The following is a 25,866-nucleotide window of genomic DNA, read 5'->3' as shown; positions in this document are numbered from 1 at the left end:
ATCTCTAGCACCAAAAAGAAAGAAGAAAACAAACAGTTCTAGTAAGGTTTGCCCCCTACTGTATCCCTCCAGAAAGCTAGTATCTCAAATGTGATGTTTGCTGTTTCCGCAAATTTCATTATATTTTTGCTATCCATATTTTTTCATTTGTTTGCTTTGGTTTTTGTATTGGGGTAGCCTTGTACATGCTACCAAGTGTTCTATCATTGAGCTATACCCCCAGCTTCCTATGTTTAATTTAAAAATTAGCATATCATTTTCTTTAACTTTATGTAAGCAAATTGTCTATCTTTTTATGCTGTTTGGTTTTCTCTTAATGGCATGTTTGAGATCCCTGAACATTTATATTTATAGTTTTTTTTTTTGGTATCAGGAATTGAACTCATGACCTCATGCTTGCCAGGCAGGCGCTGTGCCACTGAGCTACATCCCCAGCCCTATATTTACAGTTTTAGAACATCTTTTTCACTGCTGTGCATTACTCCCTGGGGTATACCACAGTGTGTGGAGAATTCTTGAAGGTCTCGGTTCCTTGGTATGATGAACAGTGCAGCTATGAATGTTATTTTGCATGACTTATACACATTTCTAAATATCAGGGCCTATACCAAAGGAGGAACTTATTGCTGATACATACTTCTCCAACCCTACAAGATCGTGCTAAGTTGTTCTCCAAAATAACTATGCTACTTCATGTGTGTGTAATCAGTGTATGAGTTGTTTTTTGTAGGTTATGTTGGTGTTATCAAACTTTTCACTTTTGATTCTTTGTGTATAAGAATTACCTTGATTCTTGTAATTGAGAATTTCTCTGATTTTCAGGGTGCTTGAACGTCCTTTTAATTTTCATAAGCCTTTTGAGTCCCACATTTTATATCTATTCAGTGTCATTCTTCATTTTAATTGGGTTGTCTTACTCAGTAGTTTATAGTTCTTCAGAGAGCTAGGACTGTGATCTACTTTCACTTACACTGGGTACCAATATTTTGGTCAGTATTATGATTTGCCTTTGTCTTTTCTTCACATTAAGTTTGTCATATACATTTTTATAAAACATTTTACAATAGCTCACTTTAGAAATATTTTCTTTTATTATGATTTTGTTTCTCTGAGTATCTTTTGCTGAAGAATTTGTTCTGCCTTTAAATCATAAAGATTGCATAATTTCCTGTAAAAAGTCTTTATTTTCTCCTATTGTCCCAGAAGCCTCTAAACAAAACATCTTTCTGTGCTTACCTGTAAGGCCACTTTTTCTGTCAGTGTTTCCTGTACAGTCTGTGTCGGTTTCCAGGTATTATGTACTGCACTGGTCCAATTGTTCAGAGTGTGTCTGCTATTCTCAATGCAGTGCTCTTTGTCTCTACTTCAATATTTTATAGTAATTGATGAATAACTGCACCTTTGATTTGCAGACCCAGTGCCAGCAATGTGTCGAGTCCTAGGTGAATGTGCCTGAACTTTATACTTGAAGGAAGTAAGGTTTAAAGCGTGAAAGAACTGGACAAATGTACACACCTATTAAGTGACCGTAATCAGGATTTAAATCCATGTCTGCTCACCTTTGTATGTGTAATAATTTTAATGCTATCTTCTCAGTTTTAAAACAAGAATAACTTATCTACATCTGACTCTTCTAATGTATCAGAGCTGCTTTAAATTACTTTCAAGTACTATTTCTTTTAATCTATGGAAGGATGTAAGGTAGATATCATTACTATGCCTTTTCTGATGATATTATGTGATATGCTCAAGCAGCTAGTATTACCAGTAATACTTGTAATTGCATGTGTTTATGATTTAAAGGATATTTTGTAGTGAATAACTTTTATATTTCTTGCCAATTATCATAAAACGATTTGTAAAATTATCTTAGATATTCTTTTTACCATGACCACGGGCAACTTATTTCCTCAACATTTAGTTATTGAGGTGGTGAAAAATTATGGAACTTATGTCATGGTTAGTTTTTAAATTTGCTTTTTGAGAGTTAAGTAAGTTAGAATAGTTTTGACACAATGTAAGTGCTCCAGCTCTTACTATGAATTATTTTGAAGACTTGAAATCTTTATGATATTGAGTCTTCCCACCCACCCATGAAAGTGGCGAATCTGTTTACATCTTTCATCATATCTTCCAATTATCTTTGTATTTTTCTATACATATATTGGATTTTACTGTTTGATACGATTTTAGTAGCTTCATTTTATATTTTATCTCAGGACATATCACCACATTCTAGGTTGAAATTCTTTTTTGGACCTGTTTTGAAGGTGCCAGCCTTTCTGTCTTCCGGCAGCATCTCCCTGTGTGACTGACACATCTGCTGCCTTGTACACTGCTCACAGATACTGCAGCTTTGCTCTTACTCTTCTTCTGCTCATCTATTTTTTGTTATGTCCTACACCGCATCTAACGTAGGCTATGTTTAAGCCAACTCATTATGTCACGTTTTCCAGGGTTTGAAATACAAATTTTCATCAATTGTAAGAAAATTTAAGCCATATTCTTAAACATTGCCTGTCTCTGAGTCCATCTATTATCTGCTGAGACAACTCCTGTTATTTGTCTGATGGGATCGATCTCCTTGCTGGCGCATGAGGATCCTTTGTGAAATGTCTGCCTTACTATTCTTTTCTTGTCACCTAACTTTGATTACACCCACCAGATGTTTTAAGTGTTATACTGATCATTTTTCAGAATTTTTTTCTTTCAGTTTCAGTGGAACATTTTACAGTTTCTTATTTCTTGTTTATATTTTCAATATCTTCTCTTATTTGCTTTTTAAATATGTGAAAAACTTATTTTACATTATGCATCTGAAATGCAATTTTACTGTTCTTTCATATCTGTTGACCCCCGCTGCCATTTTGTTTTGTTTTGTTTTTTAGGAGCAGATATGTTTGTGTTTTGTGTCTTTTTTTTTTAAGGTTCAGAGCTCATTTAGGTTTTACTAATCTGTTGGAATCTGAAAGAGCCTGGAGTAGGGCTACATTTTGTTGGAAGCAGAAGATGTGCTTATTTGCTCAGTGATTGTAGAGCTCAATTCAAAATTACTTTCAATTAATTTCCAGCCTCGAGTTATGCCAACAAATAACTTGGAAATGAAAACCTGGTCAGTTTCGTGGGCCATCGCTATGAATGTTCTGTGGTGACTCTTTTCCACCTAGAGCAAAGCCAGCTGATAGGAAAACTCTCCCTGCTCTTTCTCTTTCCCAGCATGCATCTCTTCTCAACCTTGTCGGATGTGTCATGTTGGGGAGTATCTCTGCCCTCAGTCTCCTGAGGATCTGTTATATCCAAACCAACTTACAATTTTAATTGCTTGCTGTTTATGAAATGCTTGTTTACTGCTTTATTTTTCTCTTTTAATCTATTTTTTATTCATACTGTAACTTTAAGATCTCAGGGGAGGGGTGGTCCAACTTTCGTGGGAAATCTGCATGGCCGTCCACACTATTGCTTTTAAGTGAGGTCGCTGAGTTCCAAAACCGTGCATTACCTAGAGCTGTGGTGTACTAGGCAGTCTGGTCCCATCTACTTCTTTTCTTCTCACAATACTTGGTTCTTTTAGGAATGTCAAATTGTTTTGTTTATACTCTATGTTATTATTTATTAATTTGACTTAATTTTTTTTTTTTGATTCTGGGGGTTGAACATCTGGCCCTTTGCATGCAAAGCATGTACTCAATTTCTCAGCTGCGTGCCCACCCCACTTTACATATTTTGTATGAGCTCTTCAAAATTCAGGTGAGTTAAGCTAATGTCTTTCTCATTTAATAAATGATTCAGCTATTAGAAATAAGGGAAATGTTGTCTTATCTAGCTTGTATTCAATTCATAGTGATATTACAGACTTCTTTTATTTTAAAGAGTAAAAGAAGGATACCATAGTAATAGGGAGGCTTACCGAATTACAGACAAAGTGGTAGGAAATTATCAATGGTTGTTTTACATATTATTATCTACAAGATAGTTTCTCAGGAAAACAAGTGGACAAATAATAGTGAATTACAGACAAAAGTGGTAGGTTATTATCAGTGGATGTTGTACTATACTTTGGTATCTTCAAAGTGGTTTCTAAAGAAAATAAATAGAACTGTACATGGGTGACCAATTGAATATTCATTGACTGTTCTCAATGGTTGTTGTAGGAAACACACAGTAATAAACATACATCCATTTACAAAATAGCATAGGAACAATACAAATGTTACAGAGTTATGGACAGATTAGTAGGAAAATATCAATGGCTGCTGTAATACATGGTGGTATCTTCAAAGTGGTTTCTCGGGAAGACAGAGATATGCAAGAAAGATCTAACAAGTCCGAGAGACTTGCACCTGTGTCTAGCAACAGCCTGTTTTCTTTTACCTCTATAGTCATGATTACCCGGAGCTCCTCCATGGAGATGATGGTCTGGCCAGAGGGAGAAGGGAGAGTAGACATTTTGATATAGCTCGATATTCAGTGATTTTGCATAAAGACTTACTTTTCATACTACATAATTTTTGGCTGCCCTGATGATGTATAATTGTCTTTTAATTTTGATTAGCTATTTAAGGTGTGTTGAAATAAAAGCAGACCACTGAGCAGAAGCAATAGTAAAAGTGGACATTGCTAATTTGAGGTTAAAATGTTGAAAAGCCTTTTCCTCCCTTTAAAAAAATATGTTTGCTTCTGACCTCTCCCATTCTCTGCTGTTCCATTGCTGACCCAGGTGGGAAATGGCAGAAAGTAAATTGGATCTTTGCTGTACCCATGCTGAGAAGGCAGCAATAATTTGGTTTATAATAGAAGATTTCTGGTTGTGAATGTTCTAAAAACTGCTACAACGATAAAAGGCCAACCTGAACGTGGACTCTTTTTCAACAGTGTAATGTAATTTTGCCCCTTGAAATGTTTGCAGAATAACTTGGACATAAAATAATGAGAGTTTATGTAATCAAAAGATAGTTTAGGTTTAGCATTTGATCATTGTTGAAAGCAAATAAAGCTGAATGAGTCTATCAGTGACCTCTAAGTGTTGTGTTTAGGAAAATTAAATCACGTGTTATAATTGTCTAAAGATATCAGAGTCATAAGCTTTTGCACTAGTATTTGGTGTGCAGATTGGGATTATATTAACTCATTTTTGCACCATACCCTACCTCATTTTGTCCTGGATAGAGAAATATGGATGAGAGCATATTAGTAAAATTCATGATTCTTCAAGTGCCCTTACTAACTTTATATAAGTACTAACCTTCCTTCAACGTGTTACTCTAGAATTGTTTTCTGTGACACATTAAGGGACAAGTCACAGTGGAGATGGAATTGACAAGCTGTAAATATGTATAGATGACAGTTCTAGCTGCATTAGTTAGCTACTTGGAAACATAAAACACAGTGGCATAGAAGTCTGGATGTGTACACCACACACACATTAGATCTCTCTATTAAGAATGTGCACAGAAAATAATTTTAAATAAAAGGCTGGAGAGATTATTTTCTTTAATGGCTATATGACTTAGTATATACCACTCCTCTGGAATTCATTTCTCTTGTTAATTGAAATATGTTTCCCAGATTTTCTTGTGTGACATTTTCTAGCTATTTCCAGACTGGGTTCAAATTCTAACTCTATTACCTATCTGTGTTAAGCTGGGAAACATGCTCAATCTTTCTGTATGTTGGGTATTGGAAAGGGTAAATTACTTGAAATATGCCAGCCCTTAAAAGTTCTGGGGCATAATTTTTATTTAAGCGTTATTACTTATTGCTCACAGTTATTGCTTCACAGAATAGCGGCCATGTAGAGCTCACACTCTCTAAACTGCTTGCTAAAACATTTTTATTGCATTCAGTTAATGTGGAGATTCCGGTCATACAATAAAGCCATAATAATAGGTCACACATCATACAAATTTACTCCAAGAGAAATTTCATTTTATGAAAATATTATATAGTTCCTAAAATAATTTATCCAAGACCTAGCAACGTACTGTATACCCAAAGTTGGTTAATTTTGCTTAATGTTTGCAAGCGTGGAATGTGTTGGGTAAGAGAAAGGCATATGTATATATAAATAGTGCTTTCCCTTCACTATTACGTGTTGCCATGGACATTCTACAGAACGAACCTTCATAAAAAGCCATCTGAGGCCAGTTACCTCATCACTTTTTGCCATATTTCCTTAGAAGCATCTATTTCAAAGGACTAGGGTAGAATTACATTCATATGCTGATATGGGAGTATGCCTTCATTTTCTTCACGTTGGTTTAGTCTTACTTTGTTTGGGTCTTGCTGATAAAGAACTATTGTCATCCTGTGGAAGTACAATATGTGCCGTAGCTTTAGTCTTGGAGGCTTTAAACTCTGAAGGTATTCTTGGATTCTTTGAGAAATTCTTTCAAAAGCTGTGGCTCCCCTGAGCGGTTTGTGCCTGCCTTGTCACTTCAGGGGCTCACAGTGATGCAGAGGCCACAGCAGAGGCAGGAAACCAAACCAAGCAGTTCAGACGTCAGGATGGAAGTTTTCCTGCTTTACCCTCGCACCAGTTGCATTTAATTCACACACCTCAAAAATGCCTATTCTACACTTGACGCTGTGCTTTATAGACAGAATTACATGTGTTCTGTGGGGCAAGAAATCCACTATTAACGATCCTTGAAACAATGGCTTTAACTGAGTTCATATGTGCTTTTTTGTTCCGTGGTCAGAGACAGCTGAAAAAAACTGGTGCTACAAGCGTAAGATATATGACATTAATATTTCCCCTCCTGGTTAGCTAGTATTCACTCATTTCCATTTTCCTCTGCTTTGTTTTGCATAGAAATTAAACAGTAACTGCGATACAGTTTTCCGTGGAGTTTCTGTAATGTCCCTTCCCTGGAGGCCTCCTTTTTATCTAAGAGTTTTCATCCACTACTTTTCCTCCCTCTGCAGCTTTGCTCCTGAATCATTGCTGGGATAGTTATTTTTTTTTCTATGCCTTATTCCACCTATAATGGTATAGTGAAAATAGAATATGAATAATTATGGGACCACGTTGGCAACGACTAAATATTGATATAATGAAGCCTACATTAAATTTTCTTCCATTTTTCATTTTCTGCGGAGCGCACAGCACAATAAAGTAGCGAGTTGAAACAATTATTCATCTAATGCATAGGCTTTTAAAAAACTAATCTGTTGTGGGAAAGGATGAATTACGGGCTCTGTAAAATATTTTAATTGCATACACTGATAGTTGCATGAGACAATTACTCAAATTCTCACTCAGTTTCCTTGTATCGATTCCATATTAATGGCATATTCTATAATTTATTCCTTTAAGAAATATAGTAGAAATACGAAAGTTGGAGTGATTTTTCAAATAGAAAGATCCCAAAGTGAGTTAAATAAATTTCTTACAAAAATAATGACCTTTTCACTTGGAAAATTCATGAGCATCCATCAGGAAGCTCATAGAATTTATACAAGAATTTAGTAAGCTCTGTAGGCATAAAATTATCATTTTCAAGTCTGTGGCTTTCCTAGGGATTGGCAATATTTAAGATAGAAAATCTACAGAGAAAGCTGACAATACGTGAAAGAAAATGTACCGAAGAATAACCCTAATAAGTGTGCAACTACTAGTGCAAATCAACTGAGCATCATAAGACTTCTGAGTCAGCAGAGATCGGTAACGAAGTTAATGTTGTACATATTACTTTTCACCAATTAAATTGTTTTGTGGTCTAGTCCTAGCCAAAACTGGAAGCAGCAACAGCAACAACAAATGAAGCAACCTACAAGAAAGCTGTGCAGGACACCGAGAGCAATAGTTATTCCAGAAATATATGCCAGTAGTAATCCAAACACTTGTTTTACAGTAGTAGCCTCAAGAACATATTGAACTTTAGCTTATGATAAAGGCTGTACCTAAAGCAAACTGAACTCAAACTTAAATGGTTGAGAAATTGAATATCTATGTGGATGCAAATCAATATGCCCAGAAAAGCACAATATTAATGTTTGAAAAATTGTTAAAAGGATAATTATAAAACCAGCAGAATGGTTTCAAAATATTAGCATGAGAAATTCTTATTACATGAAATACACAATTTGAAGAATTAATTTTTACTATTAAAGATTAAGAGTTGGTTTCCAATGTCTTTATGAGCAAAGTGGAAACTGGAAAAAATGAGATTGATGTATAAACATAGTATATTAGAAATTAACATTTAAATGGCAATGTGTAATATAGTTGTATGTAAAATATCAATGTAGACAGTGCAAGGAAATATCAAGTAGATGAAGTTTTTACTAATAATTTTGAAAATTCATATTGTACTGTTTACCAGAAAAAATAAAATTAGCAAGCCACTTGAAGAATAATATCTGGCAAGGCCGGGCGTGGTGGTGCACACGCCTGTAATCCCAGCACCCGGAAGGCTGAGGCAGGAGGATCATTGCGAATTTGAGACCCACCTGGCTACAAAGTGAGCTCAAGGCCAGCCTGCACTGCATAACGAGACCCTGTCTCAAAAAGACAAAAAAAAAAATAAACAAAAGAAATAAGACCCGGAGCCCGGCTGCCAAGGTTTTCCACTCACTCCCCACCTCCCACAAGTGTTAACTTATAAGATTCCTTAGCTTCTTGCCTGTTGATTTGCTTTGTTATAATACTTTAAAACCAGCTGGTTTTAAAGTATATTATAAATTTTAAAATGGTTAATACCTGACAAACATTAAGAATAATGCCTACTATCATAAGGGCATAAAAATGTAATCTTTTATTATCAAGACAAAAATGAAGTGCCAGTTTTACTCATTAAATTAGTAAAAATTAAAAGGATTAAATATCTACTATTAAAGAATAATAGCAAAAAATTAGAATATACTGTATCTTACTGTTTGGATTAGAATGTGAGTTGGTCTACTGTATTTGGATGACCATTTGGTATCATGGATAATGTTTTAATCAGCATAGCATTCAAACAAGCAATTCTACATACAATAATCTGTTTTGCAGAAATAGTAGCAAATATGCATAAAAATATATGCACTACTGTCAGCATGGTCACTGCGGCCTTCTTTGTAATAGCAAAAGATACTACGATCAAAATGTCTTTCAGTTAGGTAATTAATGAAGTCATGCGACATCCAAGCCAAGGAACACCAGGCGACAGTGAAGAGTGTAAATTTGCCAGGCACCGGGAAGCCGCACAATAATTGTCTATGGTCTCATGAGTTAAACAAACACAAACAAAATGAGCACTAACCACAAGTGAAAGAGCAGAAGCATACAAGCCCAATGGTTGTTAACACGGTTAATTCTGAAAATACTTTTAATGAATACACTTTTTAAAATGTGTGGAGTAGTCTGTGTGTATAATTTTGAGCTTATAAACATGTAATTATATTATTAAAACGAATGTAAAAACTAAGGCATAAGTAAGTTCCTAATCCTTTAATGAGACAACTGATTTCATACCATTAGCTTTAAATTTGTTCATCTCATTTTATATTTTCTTTTCTAATCACCATATAATAACGGTACATATTAGGGGGTAAACTGTGGGATGTTAATATATGTTTATGTATGTGCTGATCAAACCGAAGCGTTTCACATTTTTATCAGCGTGTTTTTTCTTTATGTGTGAAACACTCAGGGTCCTCTCTTTCAGGTCTTCGCATGACATGTCACAGGCCCTTGCAGCCTGCAGTCACCTCGTCTGTGCAGACCTCTAGGACTTACTCCTCTTTGTTCTTAAATTTTAAAAATACATTCCAGTGAAAGATGCCTCACCATGAATCCCCCTTAAAATTCTCCCCCTCACTTTGAACACACTTACCCCACCATCCCGGCCACTTTTTTTCTGAGTACATATTAATGTGATGTAATATGAATCATAGGAGTAGTAATATGAGTAGCTATTAATAAAGAGAATCTAGAAAAGCACTCTTCACGTGTCTCTGAACAAATACAACACAATTTCATAACAACGTGATTCGAGAGCAACCCTGCTCAGTAGCACGTACTCCTTGTGTTGGGCTGTATTTTGGCGTGGATATGCAGCCTTCTCCTAGTCCCTTCTTCTCATCCTGCTCTGCCATTACTCACCATTTTCTACTTTTAGTTCAACTCTTTAGGCTACCACATATGAAAAAGAGTGGGCACCGACATTTGAAAACCATAGAGAAATGGGTATATTAAATGAAAATCTTCTGCAACCCAAAGAAACATCAACACAGTGAGAAGACAACCTGTAAAATAGGAGAAAATACTTGTCAATTATTCTGGTAAATGTTAAATACCCAGAACACATAAGGAACTAAAAAAAAAAAATAATTCCTACAGCAACAAAAATCCATTGAATATGAGAAAATTATGTGAATAGACATTTCTCAAAATAAGAAAAGCAAATCATCCCTCTTGATGAAGGAGATGTCCCAGAAAGCAGGCTGAGCCTCAGCACAGCACAGAGCTGAGTGCTAGAGCCCCTCAGCAAACAGCACGCTGGGATTTTAGCAGGATTCCATGCAGCCGGTGTGTATGAACACACTGAGCCAGATTCTTCCAATTCCGTAGCCATTTAGGGACGGATGTTAATGGTCCAGAACGTTTCCTACCACATTCACGTAACTTTTCATTTGGTGGTATTCAGTAAGTTCTTCATTTTAAAAATAAATTTCTGTGGGTTAAAATAAAGACTGTGGGCTGGGTGTGGTAGCGTACATCTGTAATCCCAGCACTTGGGAGGCTGAGGCAAGAAAATCACTGTAAGTTGGAGGCCAGCCTGGTCTACATAGCAAGACCGTCTCAAAAGACAGAAATGAAATGAAAGACTGTCACATAAACAAAGACCTTCCAACTTACCCTCAAACAGGATGAACCAAACAGTCCTGTAATAGCTTCAGAAAACCTCTGAGCCCCTCCAAAGCAAGAGGGTTATCAGATTTGGCTTGTAGATATCCAAACAGTAGAGCTTGGATTTCTTTATCTGCTTGTCATTCAAAGAAAACTTGTTTTAAGTATAAATCTTTAAATATATTTTCAATTAATCTTTTGAAAGTAAACCTGTCATAAGTACAACATATTTATAATCATCTAATCTATATTTGGTAAGAACATAATTGTTCGGTTTTGTACATTCTAATTACTCTCAGATATGAAGTTAGACAGGTTTTGAGGCACCAAGACGAAGAGTGGTTATTATAAAGAAGAAGAGGCATAAAACAATATAGGAGAAAACAGGACAGGGGGAAAGAGAAGAGAAGAAATACAAAGTTAAGAAAGAGGAAATGCAAGAGGGACCAACACAACGTACTGACAGTGGTAGAATTTAATCCCTGAAGATGCACCTCGCATGCCTATGTGAGGTGAGGAAGTATGTGTCGGCGATAACTATGCACTACCTGCCATTTCCCAGGGTTCCTCTCTGTGCTAGTCAGCCATTCAGGCCCACGTTGGAGCTCAGCGGTTCTTTTGAGGGCACGGAGACCTTTGAAATCCGCAACTTGCCAGAAACACACAGCTGGCTGGTGTCGCAGCCAGATTAGAGGCCGGGGCTGCGGAAATCCATTCAGCCTCCATCACACCAGGACACGGCGGGCCCAGAAATTCCACAGAGTTTGAGGCAAGCAAGAATTTGCAGAGGATCAAATTGTGTATGCGCGACAAGGAAATGTACATCCAACAGGTGAAGAATGGGACTGTCCCTTGTGAAATGGCATTTTATGTAAGTGGTGGTAATTTTCCTTCCGTTTATATGTATGGACCCATCATTAAAACTCACAGGAGAGCTATTGCCTATTACAGCTGGCTTTGTTACTGCCTGCTACCTCAAATGAGGAATGAAACCAGAGCAAATGTTATAGATTTTTAAAGCGGCAGACAATATGGACAACAGCCACAAACTCACGACATTTCACCCCACTCAGGAAACATAGCGCGAAGGTCAGGAAGGATAAACGTTTGTGAGAGAGAAAGGACAATGTATTATTACAACTTCATAGTCCTTGGCAACTGACTGAGAATGTTGCATCCCATTTAATATTTGCAAGAAAAATGGGGTCAAAATGTATGCAAAGAAGGGATTTATCATCACCATGAAGATGGATGGCATGGCTATGGGGAAAACCACCAGGGAGGCAACTTACAGAAAACACTCCCAGAGCGTGTGTTTAACACTCCTCACACTTTCTGAATCATGCATCCAGCAGCTGTGTCCTCGGTGTCTGCATCAGAAACAGTGCGGTGTTCATGGGAATGGGAGCCAGAAGACCAAAGTGCAGGGTTTTAGAGACAAGAGTTTTACAGCAGATGCTGACCTGACCACATGGATGGAAAAAGCAGGTCTCCAGCACCTACGTAAACACTGAAATCAACCCCATTAATGGAAACTAGGTAGTTTAACTGCATTTCACTGCAAGAACAGAATGTCCTATTGACCTACATTTTCTGACAATCGTGGAATTGCCGTTCTATTTTTAACATGCTTCCCAACTTTTCCACGGAGAGCTGATGCTGTAACGGACCACATACTGCAAGTGTGTGTTTAAAGGAATAAACTTGGCTCATGATCCTGTGTAAGGCTTGAGCAGCTCACTGGAATCATATAAATGGAAATGTGTGGAGTTTGAGAATTTTGGAGGCTGTAAGGATGTCATAAGATGTGGCTGAGTCATATGTCCAAGACACCTTCCCTCTTCAGGGACAACCCCAGCCCCATCCTGCATCCAGTAGGTTTATAGGCTGATGACTTCATCTCTCTTGGTACCAACTTCTCCACATGTTAGAATCTTAGTAAAATGTCAATCAAAGATTGCTGTCTCACAGTAGTAATAATTTTATTTTTATTATAAGAACTAATTGCCACCCGTAGCCCCAGCACTCTGAAGCTGGAGGCTGGATGGGTACAAGGTCAAGCCCAGTTTGGGAAACTTAGTGACTGAGCTCAAAATAAAAACCTGAAAGAAGAGAAGAAATAGGTCAATGTGAAGTGAGTGCCGTGGGCCAGGGAAAAACCCAACAAACAAAAAACCTAATTGACCCATTCTATTGGTAATTTTGAATTAAAAGCTAATTATTTTGCAGAATGACAATAAAAGAGGAAATGCAGTTTTGAGAAGGTTGCATAAATATGTCAGTAAATGAATTTCTATCACAAGGACCTGTTTTATATTTATATTAATCAATTGGTTCTCATTGTATATTTAGCAAATATACAATAACATGCTTATAAAGTTTCTAATCTAGATTTGTAGAGAATATAAAAATCGTTATGTTTGGAATGGTGTCCATAGAACATTTATTTAAAAGTTTATGTTTTCTCTAGCACTTTTCTGTATATCACTTCTCTATCAAATCACTCTTGTAGGGCAGACAGGGTAGAAATCAATATTCCCATTCACTAGATTAAAAAAACTGAGATTTAAGACCAGTGGCTCCCCTAACAGAAAGCAAAGATAGGGCTGGGCTTCCAATCCAGCAGTTCTTATTCTGTTCCTACCCTAGCTACTGCCCTCAAGGTAGTCACAAGACACCACACGCGCACACACACACACACACGCACACGTACACTGCAATGCAGGCCCTGAGTAAGGTAAGCAGAACACCCTTCATGGGAGAACTGATAATTTATTAAGTGGTATTTATCACTTACTTCTTGTGTGCTAACTACTTGTTAGGCACAGACAGATAGACGATAGCTAGCTAGCTAGATAATTGGCACCTCGTTTTTTACTTTCAATTCACTCAGAGTTTTAACAGTCAAGCTGGACAATCACAAACTCTAGGCAGATGTGCAGATTGCTTTGGAGTGGTGTATAAATCGGACCTCACAGAGCAGGTAATACCTGAGTGCTGGCTGCTGAGTGCTCTCTGAACAGAGGAAGACACTGAGGTACCCGAAGCCTGAGGGTAGGGAAGAGATTTGTTACGAAGGAGGCTGTGGCAGCAATGCAATCAATAAATGTTTAAGGACTATACCCAGGCAGCATCGGCCAAGCTGAGCGCCACGGATGGGAGAGGTCACACAGGCAGTATTTGGCCCAATTTGCACGCTGCAGATAAAAGGAGGGAAGAAGTCAGGAGTGATTCTTAACATTTTTGAGCCTGAAAGACGGGCGTGATTTTAACGCAAAAGCACGGCTTCCTGAAGTTGGTAAATGTTAGGCTAGAGGAAAATATTAGCAAAATTCTGAGGCCTGATAGTTGACATCACACGGACCACAGTGTGGGATGGAAGGGGGTGAGGCTCGATGGCATCGAGGCGGGCCTGCCACCCGTCAGCACTGATCACTGCTTCTGTTCGCTTTAATGCCTCCCTGCCCCACCAGGAAGTAGGCAGGTCACGTGATCACCGGTTTCGCAGGTGAGCCTGCGGAGAAGGGAGGACAGAGGGAACTTCTCTGGTCAGGGCGCAGCTAGATGATGACAAAACCAAGATACCAGGTTTTCTCACAGTTAGGCTTTTAGTTCTGGCTTTCTAAACCTGAGGCGATAACCCCCAAGGCCCTTGAATGCAAAACAACTTCTCCATGATAATGCTGAGGCTAAAGTTACACATTTTTAGACATTAGAAAACAGAGGGTTTTGGGTGAATTTCTCTTGTTTGTTTTTATTCAAGAAGGGTCGTTCTTGAAATTAATGAAGAATGGAGGATTTTAATAAAAAATATGGTCACGAGGTCATCAGTGCAAAATTTTGGTGGGCATGCATTGTTACCAAATTAATAATGCACAATAAATTCACAGCGAACATTTTCTTAGTAAATAAAAGGGTGTAAATAACCTGGTGTGGTGGGGAATGTTGGAGAAGCACTTGAGCAGGAGGTGGAGTTCTGCCTTGTGACGGGCAGGACAGCTCTGACACACAGAGCGTAAAGACAGGTGAGGACGTGACTGCAAGCTGGGCTCTCGGAACGTGACTCTTATGTGGTGTGCTTGGAGAAGGCGGTGAGAGTGGAAGTTGAAAGGAGGGGGGTGGGGGTCACTTTGTTCCTCAGAACCAAACAGAGAAGAAAGGACAACGAAGATACAAGGGATATTCACAGGGTAAAACTGTGCTTGCTCCATGTAAATGGGACACCCATCTGCCATGCTTACACTTACTCCGTGTCTAGAGGAAAGCCTAGTGGGTTCTCAGAATTACTTGGTGGATGTGGTGTGAATGAAGTAGAATAAAATGTACCTGGCAGTGGAAATCGTGAATAGGACAAGGAAGAGTAGTAAATTCGTTATCCTGAAATACTGAATATAAATAATTGCAGTAGTTATAATGTGATGAGCAGGTAAAGGGAAAAAAAAGCAACACAGAGACATAGTTTGTCAGGATTAAAAACTGTGGTTTTGTCTTCTTGCTTTTGTGGAAGTAGTTGGAATTATGTGGAATTAGAAGTTTACTTTTTGTAGGCCGTGATGGCAGTGAGAGATCAGGGATCAGCTGGTGACTTCAACAACACGTAGTGAGTCTGTTCTGTGGTGTCATTTTCTAACCCTAACTGGAGGTCTGCCACATAGGCTATTTAAAGGTGTGTGTTCTTGGTGAAAGTAGTTACAAGAGGTGACACTGAAGATGATGAAGAAAGGTGCATAAAATTGGAATTCGGCCCAGTGGAAAGGGAAGAAACTACTAACACGTAGAATGTAGAAGACAGAACAGTTGGGAGACAAATCCTTGGAAGAATCTTACTAATTTGAGAAGCAGAAAAGAGGAGGCAGCCAAAGGTAACGAGGAGGGGAGAAAGTACGCCGAGACATTGGGATTTTGTCCGATATCAACGTGGAGAAGGAATTAGAAGGGAACGAGATTAGCAGTGGTGGAAGGAGAAAGAACATTAATCAAAGTTTTGACCAATAGCTTCAGGGGAGTTAAGAACATTAAACCTGCGAACAAGGTGATTGGATTTGATGACTAGGAGATCATCACTAACAAACGCTAGGGAAATTTCCCCAGCAAATTTGGGGGAGTATGTGAGGGATTCGTGTCCGAGGTTTGGTGATGAATGCAAGAGCCAGATGTCCTGCGGCGTTCGCAGTTTGAAGCCCGTGCTCCTCGGGATGGCGCTTTCACCAGACTCGACCACCTGCGAAGCAGCAAGTGGCAGTTTTGCTTATAAAGCAACCTATGCTGCTTTGTTGAAGCGAATGGTGACTTATAAAATATGTAGAATAAAAAACTGGCCCCACGTTTCCCCCTGTCTACTAAATCACCACGCGAAGTCCTCCTGAGTGTGCGTGTCCGCTACATTAGCAGCACCAATGAGCAGAACGACCCAAGAGAACAAGATGCGTTGGCTGCACCATCAGCACTGTTATTGGCTGATACCATCTGGGCTTGTAATAAAAAATGAAGGAATCAGCAAGTTGCTTACACCCAGGAGATTATCATTTCTGCTGCTTGACCTAAAGTGTTTTGTGGAAGGACTCGCCTTTGCTGAGTTTTCAAAGTTGATATTAAATATTTAATTCCAGTAGAACTTAGTAAGAGCATCTTACCAACTCCTTTGCAATCAGCTTTGAATCTCAAGTCATCAGTGCAGTTCTGATATTAATCAGCCTAATCATTGCAGAGACTCGTGATGCTGTTCGACAGTATAATTACGTGGCCAGGAAGCCAGAGGGAAGCAGGTTTCCAACTCCTCCCTCCGCCTGCAGGGACAATTGTCTGTAGGAGTCTGGTTTTGCCTAAGTCATCTTAGAAAGTCGTCTTTGCAATTATTTGTGGAGTTTCTTTCACAATATTTTGCATATGCTCAGAGTGGTAAACCTTCCTTCTTTATTGTTTTTTTTTTTTTTGGTTTTTCTCTGGTACCAGGAATCGAACTCACGACCTTGCGCTTGCCAGGCAGGCGCTTTTGCCGCTGAGCTAAATCCCCAGGCCCAACCTTCCTTCTTTAAAGGACGGATTGAGATTAGAGGAAAATGGATTTACATTTTGAAGCCATCACTGTGGAGTAGGGAGACGGGAAAATGAGTAATTTCATTTCTAGTCAAATGAGGAATCGCTGTAGAGCAGTGCAACACATCGGTACACTTTTCTTGTGTAACATATCAGTAGGCTCCTGTAGCTATGCTGTCATGGCGGGACGTCAAGATTACTGCGGACAGTCTCGGGTGTCTCTGGGAAGCAGGCCTTGTTCTTCATGGATGGTCTCTGCCCACTGGGCGTCTGAGCTCATCAGCACTCTGATTCCTGGTTATAAATATCGATGCCATTCGTATCGTGCTTGGGAACAGTGACAGTGACTGACCTAAGTACAGTGAGGGAAATGAGCAATGTTGACAAAACATCAGTTAGTCCCATGTACGGTGAAAAAGGTTGGGAAAGAAATACTCAGAGAAATAGGGGCTGCAGAACAAGGGACAGTTGCATCTATGCCACAGAGACACGAAAAATGCAGCGAGAGGGCTCAGGGGAACCATGGGTTGTTGGGAGAGGAAGGACGTGGCTGTAAAATAATGTTCATTGGAGAAGTAGCCGAATAGCCTGGCAAATAAGGGCCTTCTCAGTTCGATGAGTTGTAATTTCTTCTGAAGTGTATACAGTTTGTGTTTGTGGTTGGTCTAAAGCCAGTATTTCCAGATGCTAGCAATAACCAAGAGGTCCCTTGACATCTCATGACAGGCCCTAAAACAAATGGAAAATGAAAGTTTGGCCCCTTTTTATGAGCATCTGTGTATGCAGACAGTGGCATTGGTTATCAGGCATTCTCCTGATATTGAGGCCGCTGCTTCCATCATAGAAGCCACTTCATTTATGATGAAAGGAGGTTTTGCAAATAAATCATATTGTGTGAGATTATTATCATTTGGAGATGACAAGCCAACACTTTCCAGGAAATGAAGACATTAGACTCAGAACTTTATAGCAATTCTCGCTTTTCACGTGTCCCATTTTAATCATTTTAGATGTAAGGTTTGACAAAAATCTGAGCAAATTATTTAAGATATACATACTACCTATGTTCCTATATAAATTAAAAATCATGACAGAGTTTCCCTAGAAGGGCTTTGCCAGTGAAAGTTTTTTGCAAGTATGGAATTAAGGGACACACCCTGCAAGTACGGGTTCTTTCCAACTTAGGTACAAAGGGAAGAATGTAAGTGTGGCTATGAATAAGCGACAGCAATTTCATTGTGTTTTGGCATTATGCTGAGGCATAAAATTGGTGTAAAAATACATCCAGTTGCGTCTAAGTTGCATCAGCCCGTCCTGCAGATCAGTGGTGATGAAAGAGATCATAATAATTGATATGTCACACAGAAAAGGCCTAGACATTGCAGAAACTTTTCTGACAGTGACAAAGGTTGATTGAATACCAGAGAATATTTAAATGAAAATGGAAACCTCTTATGAAAAGGACCACTCAAGGAAATAGTTAATCTTGATTTCCATTCAGTTCATTCATGCAAAAGTTACTAAAATTATTGCTGTTTATGTGTGGATTGTCAAATTGGTTATTAAAGTCTGCATATATTTTAGCAATATTTTAATTCATAAACCAGATCTATTTTGCTATAAACTCCGTTTTTGTGAATGAAATAAAATAAGGTAGTATTAGTCTTATCTTTCAAATAGGATTGATTAAGGTGGTTGATACTATGTTGTGGGTTGTTACATTTCATTACTGGATAGCTGATTTCTATTCTTTGGATTGAAATGACCCCAAAGATGGAAAAATACCAGCCATTCATTCAAAGCCATGAATTAACCTGGACTAGTGGTGTTAGGGTTATGTTTCTGTAGAGCTTTGGAGGAGGGCACTCTTGGACTAAGTAACTCTAACTTCAGAAAGAAAGAGAGAGACAGAGAACAGAGAGACAGACAGAAAGACACAGGGACAGACACAGAAAGAGACACAGAGAGGCAGAGAGATAGAATATCAAATTTATGTTTTCGAAGTTCATTCCGATTAATGACCATCATTCTGGAGAACCGAATGGGAGGGCAGTAAGTTGAGGAGACACAACAGTTCAACAGTTGGGTAGGTACACCACTAACTTAGTTTGAAGTATAGTATGACCCATTAGTTAGAGTGTGGAATTTGAATGCCTAGGTTTTCGTGTAGAATCTGTCATTTACTAGCTGGGAGACTGGGATAAATTATTTCATCTTTTTATATGCCAATTTTCTTTTCTTTCATTTTCTTTTTTTGTACAGAGAATCAAAGTCAGGACCTCACTCTTGCCAGGCAGGCACCTTGTCCCCAGCCCTATGTGCCCTATGGGCTGATTTTCTTATCATTGATTTGGGAATAATATCAGCTTCTACTCAAGGGCTACCATGGACAAGAAATGAGTTAGCATATTATGGCACAGGGCAGGCACACTTCAAGTCCGAGATGCGCATCCTGCCTGTGAACTAGGCTGGCTGGGGTGGTTACAGTGGAAAGTGGACCACACCTGAGTGTAGTCTGGTAGTATAGGAGCGTGATTTCCCAATGGACTGGTGTTGGGGAAGGGAGAGGGTGGTGCCCTATGCCATTCGCTGAACTGTAACCACTGCGAGAGAGCAGTGGATGGAGAGTCTTGAATTCAGTGTTGTTCCGCTGGCAGCCATGGCGGTCCTTCGCCAAAGCTCCCGCTAGCATTCTTCTTTCTTATGTACTGGAGCACAGAGGGGAAGTCAGGGCCGTGGGGCACATGCGCAGTGGGAATGCTGAGCTTCGCTGAACTGCTCTTTGGCTGCCGGTGACACGTGTAATAAATGCCTCTTTTTGGTGTCTGTGTTTGTGGTGCAAGTGTGGCATAGACCTTTCTCGAAGTGGCCTTGGCCAGCATCATTGCTCTTTGTAAGCACACTGACTTAACATAAAAGCATTCGAATACAATAGAGCTTCTTAAAGGAACCAGGTTCTGTGGGGAATGAGCTCTTATGAATGTGTATAAATCTTAGGAAAGTACAGTTTGTTCTTATAACTGATGGCTTTTACTTGTACATTTTAATGTGCCTGCCCCAAAATATGTTTATGCATTTGTAGCTTGTTAGGCCATAATGAAAGCATTTTCCTGTAGCCAGAATGATAACATTTTATGCTCTGTAATTCTGTGAATTCCTCCAATAGGGCTAAGTAAATAAGTGCTCATAAATTTTAATGGCTGCTTAAGATGAGTTCTGTATTTCCTTCAATCTATTAATGATTTTATATGTTACAGAAAGGATAATGCTTCAAACAAATCCCTGTGACTGTATGCAAATTACAGTGATTTATCTCTTCTGTTTTTCCTACTTTCCAGTCTGCTCCCAGTTTTCCAGAGGCGTCTATGCGATTTTTGGGTTTTATGACAAGAAGTCTGTCAACACCATCACATCGTTCTGCGGAACGCTGCACGTCTCCTTCATCACCCCCAGCTTCCCCACGGATGGCACGCACCCATTCGTCATCCAGATGAGGCCTGACCTCAAAGGAGCACTGCTGAGTTTGATCGAGTATTACCAATGGGACAAGTTTGCGTACCTGTACGACAGCGACCGAGGTGAGTGACCGGACCTCCGTCTCAGGGATCCACCAGAATTCAACACTTGCATTCAATATTTAGGGGGTTTTACAAAGCTGTAAATGCGTACAAAGTCCCGAGGATCATTTGGCTGACTTTGGTTGTGCAAATGAATAATGTAGTGTGAAAAACGGGCAGCATATTTGGAGAAAATAACACAACAAAAGTATGTGTGCAATTTACAGAGGTGATCTATTATTCCAATGCCCAGATGTTCAGTTTTAGCACAAAAAGAAATTTCTGGCATCAGCAATGAGTGTCATGTGATAACTCTCTTACTAGCCCAAGGATAATGAAATGGCTTATGTGAAATTCACATAAATACATTGACAAGAATGTTTACAGTTATTATATATTGCTAGATGCAGGTACTATTATTATTACTCTTGCATGAAAATAAGATCTCTGAATCTCAGAGAAGTTTTGGGGTTGCTTATGATCAACTTACATGTACTGTATCTCAAACACAGGTCTCTGATGCCAAGCCAGTTTTTCTGATATAATTCTGTATGATTTCTTACAGTGAGATATTTTTGAATAGCATGCCAGACTTGACTAATTACACTGAACTCTATCAGGGTAGTATCTTCTTTATGTTTTCCACATTTCTTGTTATAAAGTTAATAGGAACTGACTTGGTTGACTTTCATGACAGGGAAGCCCAGACGTTCTTATCCATTCCTGGGTTCATACTTGAGCATCTGTAAGTCTGTAAGCCCCTCAAATGATAAGAAACATTTTCTGTGAATGTTCCCGAAGAGAATATCCACAAACCAGGTACTACTGTTAGCAGTGCAGCTAAGTACCACACTGAGTGTCTTTCAGCAGCTTGAGCTCTGGAATATCTGAAGGTACAAATGGAATCCTAAGGGCTGTTTTGCCCAAGTAGGGCAGCTTGTTACCCACAAGGGCGGACGAGAAGAGATCCAGCCCTATCAATTCTCCATTGATCAGTTTGTAGTCTTTGGCTGCAGTGAGACGGAGTCAGGAGTGCTCCAGCTAGGTGTCTGCCCTCTGCCCTGTCCTATCATCCCTGGCAATAACACCAGGTGAAGTGCCAGTCAGCACTCTTCAGCTGGGAAGAAACTGCTGGGTCAACAACTTCATTCTCAGCTGTGAGAAGGGAGCGCTTTGCTCTCCCCATAGGGAATGAAAAACGGAAACAGAACCATTTATAGTAAATATGGATCCCAGTGTGCTGGATGATCCCAAATGATACTCCTGAGTAAGTGATAAAAGGGCTTATAAAACTGAGCCGCTTAAGTTATTTTTAGTCGTTGCTCTTGTTAATTGCTCTTTTTAAATTGTTTTAGTAGTACATGATCATAGTGCATGCTGCTCACATTCATCTGAGGAAGGAGACGCAAATAGTCAGCACATCCTAATTCTCTCTGTTCCCCTCCCCCTCCCCATTCTCCTCTCCCCCTTGGTCTCTAGCTCCCCTCCCACCCATTTTTTAAAATGTTCCTTTATTGCTTTGTTCTGTTCAAACAGTTCGGAGCCTGGATATATTTCAATGCCCTTTTCACCCTCGCACCTTGCTGATGTGATTGCTGTCACCGTGTGCATGGTATTTCCAGTCGCCCTTCTTTCTCATTGGTCTCGAGTGACCATGTGTTCAGTCCCCTGTCTCTCCCATGCTACACGTATCTTGCTTTAATTTTGTACCAGACAGCCAAAGCCATTGTTTAATTTCTCTTGACAACTTCAATCCCTTTCTTAAAGCACTTCAGTAGCTTCATATATGATAGGGATGAAATAAAAATTCTTAGCATGGATCTAAGGCTCCCTAGGGCCTGCTTCCTGCTAAATTCTCTGGTGTAGTCTGCTGTCTTACTTCCTCAGGCTAAATCCGTTTGACCTTTCTCTTTGTCAGATGGGCCAGACTCGTTCACCTCAGATGTCTGCAGCATATCTCAGGTTCTCGTCCCTTCCTGACATCTGGTTTATATATCACTTCCTCAGCGATGGCTTTCACACTACTCTCTCTCTCCAAGTGAGGTCTCACTTTCCTTGCTAGGACTTAGTGCAGCTCATAATTCATAATGGTGTTGATTCTGTCAGTCATGAAGTACTTCCTGTGCTGTCTTCCAGGAAATGAAGTTAGTTACCTATCTGAGCACTATTTGCAGTTCAGGTCTGGCTGTAAACTCAGGAATGCAATGACCGGATGCAGCTCAGTACCATACATGTGCAGTTTCTACCTGAATATTCAACCCTTCAAAGTGGTGCTCCATGATCAGTACTCACGGATGGATGACTTAACCATTTGTGCATTTTGAGGTGGTGCTAGAAACTGAATCTTCCTTGAAAGATCGAAAGAGCAGAAGATCTACTCACTTCTGTTTCTCAAGGTCGATATGCCATTTTCAGTTTTGGAGCCTGCTTCACTGTCACCCCCACCATCATTTCCTCTGTTTAACACTGAGCTTTTGAGAATGTTCAGTAGACAACAGCCGGTATAAAGACAAGAGCAAGTCTGGTAAAGAGAAAGGGAGAGGGACAGGAACCGGGATTGGCAGGTGAAGATGTTGAACCTAGCACAGAGGATCTGGGATGTTTTTCAATGATTTTATTAATACTTTAAAAAATTAAGTGAAATGGGAGTGATGAGATAATCTACAATTATTAAATTATACAAATTGATTTGAGTCAAGTTCATTTGTTGAGCAAAGAATGTTAGAATGATAATAATATCAAGTAATTATATATTAAAGTCAAATGACCTTATGAATACATTTTCAAGGTACTATCAAGGAACTGCTGATGTTTTAATGTGAGAGATATTACACTGGCCTTTCAACTGAAATTATTTTCAGAGATAAATGTGTACAGCTCTCGAAATGCTGGCAAGAGACTTGACCTTTGTGTAATGTTTTACTTGGCTTGTGAAAATGGGATTATCGCTCTCTGATTTTTTTCTTATTATTATAATGACTTAATTTTATGGCTTTGACACCATACTCCTTTGAAAAAGTTACCCATGCGTTCCTCATGTGACCTGCTTTCTTTCCTCTGGGCTAGCCCATTTCTCTTATGCTTGCTTCAAAGAGGCCCTTCCTTACTTTAATGCTATGTGATTTGGAGAAGACACCTTTGTTTGCTTTACTTACATTAACCATGCTTTGAAAAATAGACTCCCCCCTCAAAAAAGAAAGAAAATTAGACATCATGGTTTCACCTTTCAATTTATATCTCTACATACCTCCATTCCAAACTGTTTGATCTGATCTTGAAATGACACCCCCACTATCTCCTTAGACGTTTTTGTTCAAACTTTCTTCTTTCCTCTTCTGAGAGTCTAGGCCAAGTCAATAGACTTTTGAATAACAACACCTAAATAAATAAGTGGATGTTCTTTGGAGTACAAGTAGCATAGTGCCCAAACAGGAAAAGGGCCCTAACATTCTGCCCAGATGGTAAAGTAGATGAAATAGTTGAAATTGCCCAACACCACTTCCTTGCTCCTTTCTAACTGCCATCAAATCATTCCTGCTTCCTGACTTTCTGTTCAGTGATGAGCACAAGCCCAGAGACCATATCCTGCTTGCGAACAACTACATTCTGGTCTTTGAACAGAAGCAGTTTCGATTAATCTAAATGTGTTGGTGGCAGGGGTGCTGAGACTGTTCATCTGATGCCAGGTGACCTTTTAGGATTGCTGGGGTCTTCTCTCCCTTAGGCTGTGAGCAGCCTCAGGACACATTGAGGACTTCTCGTCCTTTTCAAGGGACGCATACTATGTCTCCTCAGAGGGCAAGGAAGTAGTGTGTCCACACACATTTAACTGTAGAGTAATGTGTTACCTTTGTGGGTTCATTAAATATTATACCTTTAATCTTTAGCTATACAAGTGCTACACTAGAATCATCCCTCAATTAAAGTGTGGTTTTTATTTATTGGTTTAGTGTTAACAAGGTAAAGTAATACATTTCATAGGCAATAGATAAAATATCTTCATGTCTTGATTTTAAATTGGAGAAAGAATTGTCTCCTGTAGAGGAAGCACTTTGATTTTAGTTCTAAGAAAATATCACATAGAGCAAAAATGCTTCCAAAATGTAAATTTCTTTTCTGAATTTCTGGAGGAAGTTGATGCAGGAATGCTGTATTAGTCTAATCTGGGCCAGCCATGCTGCCATGATTTAGTGATCATAAATATTAATTAAACACAGTGCATCTTAAATAGAACAAAAATATTTTTAAGAATAAATACATGGCCTGAAGTAGACCTTTTCGCAGTCGCCATTCTAAATTTCACCTTTTAATGTGCAAACAAAGACACTGCAATGCCCTCTGGTTCAAAATGGCTTGTCTGTAGCTCAGTGCTGTTCACAGGAGCTCTAGAGGAAGCTGTTACTTACTGCCGCTATTATTTTGAGTTTGACAAGATCTTTTCCTTATCAGTACCTTATACAGCTAGAGCCAGTGGTAGCAATTGGCCCACGAAGAATTAGGGCACTTTAATAATACTGTATTCTGGCCTTTAGTACCTAAAAATTCAGTAGTGTAAGCACTTTTATATTTGTATAATATATAATACGTATAAATATATATGTATATATTTTGTTGTTGTTTGCTGGTGCTTGAGGTTGAACCCAAGACCTCACTGTTCTACCACTGCATTACATCCCCTGGCCCCAAATCCTAATTTTACCCTCTCTGTAAAATATCCTCTCTTCTCCACTGGATTCCTCCTCACCACCTGCAAACACATGCAGGTTCCCTTCTCTGATCCTCCTCTTTTTATTTAAATTCCATGCTAGGTTTTACTTTTACTTCCCTGCCGATTTAAAAAATGTGTGCTGTCTTAGTCCATCTAAGGTGTTGCTATAATACCTGAAATTAATTTATAAAAAAAAATAATGTTTTTCTTATAGTTCTAGAGGCTGAGAAATCTAAGAACTTGATGCTAGATCTGGCAGGAACCTCAGTGCTGCACCATAAGATGGCACAGGAGGAACTGAGCATGCGCCAGACGTAGAGGCACTTGAGCTGAATTCATTCTCACAAAATGGCATGGATTATGTCCTTAAGCTCACGCCTCAATCCTGTTACAGTAGCAATTCAAATTCAACATAAGTTTTCAAACGACAGCAAGTGATCTACAGCATGATTTCCCACCACCCATTCACTTCCTAACCCCAAAATCTGGATTCAAGCCCTTTACTAATTGTAGTTTAAAAATCAACAATTATCTTATAGCTGCCATATACAAAAGAAACTCACCATCTTTATTTGTGCAGAAATCTTTCCAGAATGGCCTACTCAGTTCTCCCCAGTGATACCTTGTCCACTCATGTATCTTGGTGTTTGCATCACCCCCTTATTATCTTTTTTTTTTTTTTTTGGTTTTTCTCCGGTACCGGGAAGCGAACTCACGACCTTGCGTTTGCC

The 25,866-nt window shown here is 39.1% G+C and overlaps 1 protein-coding gene across 5 annotated transcripts in view; it reads left to right on the top strand.

Annotated features, from left to right (window-relative positions):
• The window catches only part of Gria2 (glutamate receptor, ionotropic, AMPA 2), a 138,476-nt gene that overhangs the window by 52,482 nt on the left and 60,128 nt on the right, over positions 1-25,866 (top strand). For all 5 annotated transcript variants that reach the window (XR_001237063.1, XM_005400942.2, XM_005400941.2 and 2 more), the window contains exon 3: positions 20,209-20,448. Coding sequence is in view for 4 of the 5 variants with exons in the window: in XM_005400942.2 (XP_005400999.1) it covers positions 20,209-20,448 (240 nt within the window). In the remaining variant the exon portion in view is untranslated. The remainder of the gene's footprint in view (positions 1-20,208; positions 20,449-25,866) is intronic.

The sequence above is a fragment of the Chinchilla lanigera genome, unplaced genomic scaffold (genome assembly GCF_000276665.1).
Source record: "Chinchilla lanigera isolate Chin_1 unplaced genomic scaffold, ChiLan1.0 scaffold00070, whole genome shotgun sequence".
In the NCBI taxonomy this organism is placed as follows: Eukaryota; Metazoa; Chordata; class Mammalia; order Rodentia; family Chinchillidae; genus Chinchilla; species Chinchilla lanigera.
The sequence above is the reverse complement of the archived record's forward strand: the minus strand, read 5'-3'. Positions and strand labels throughout refer to the sequence as shown.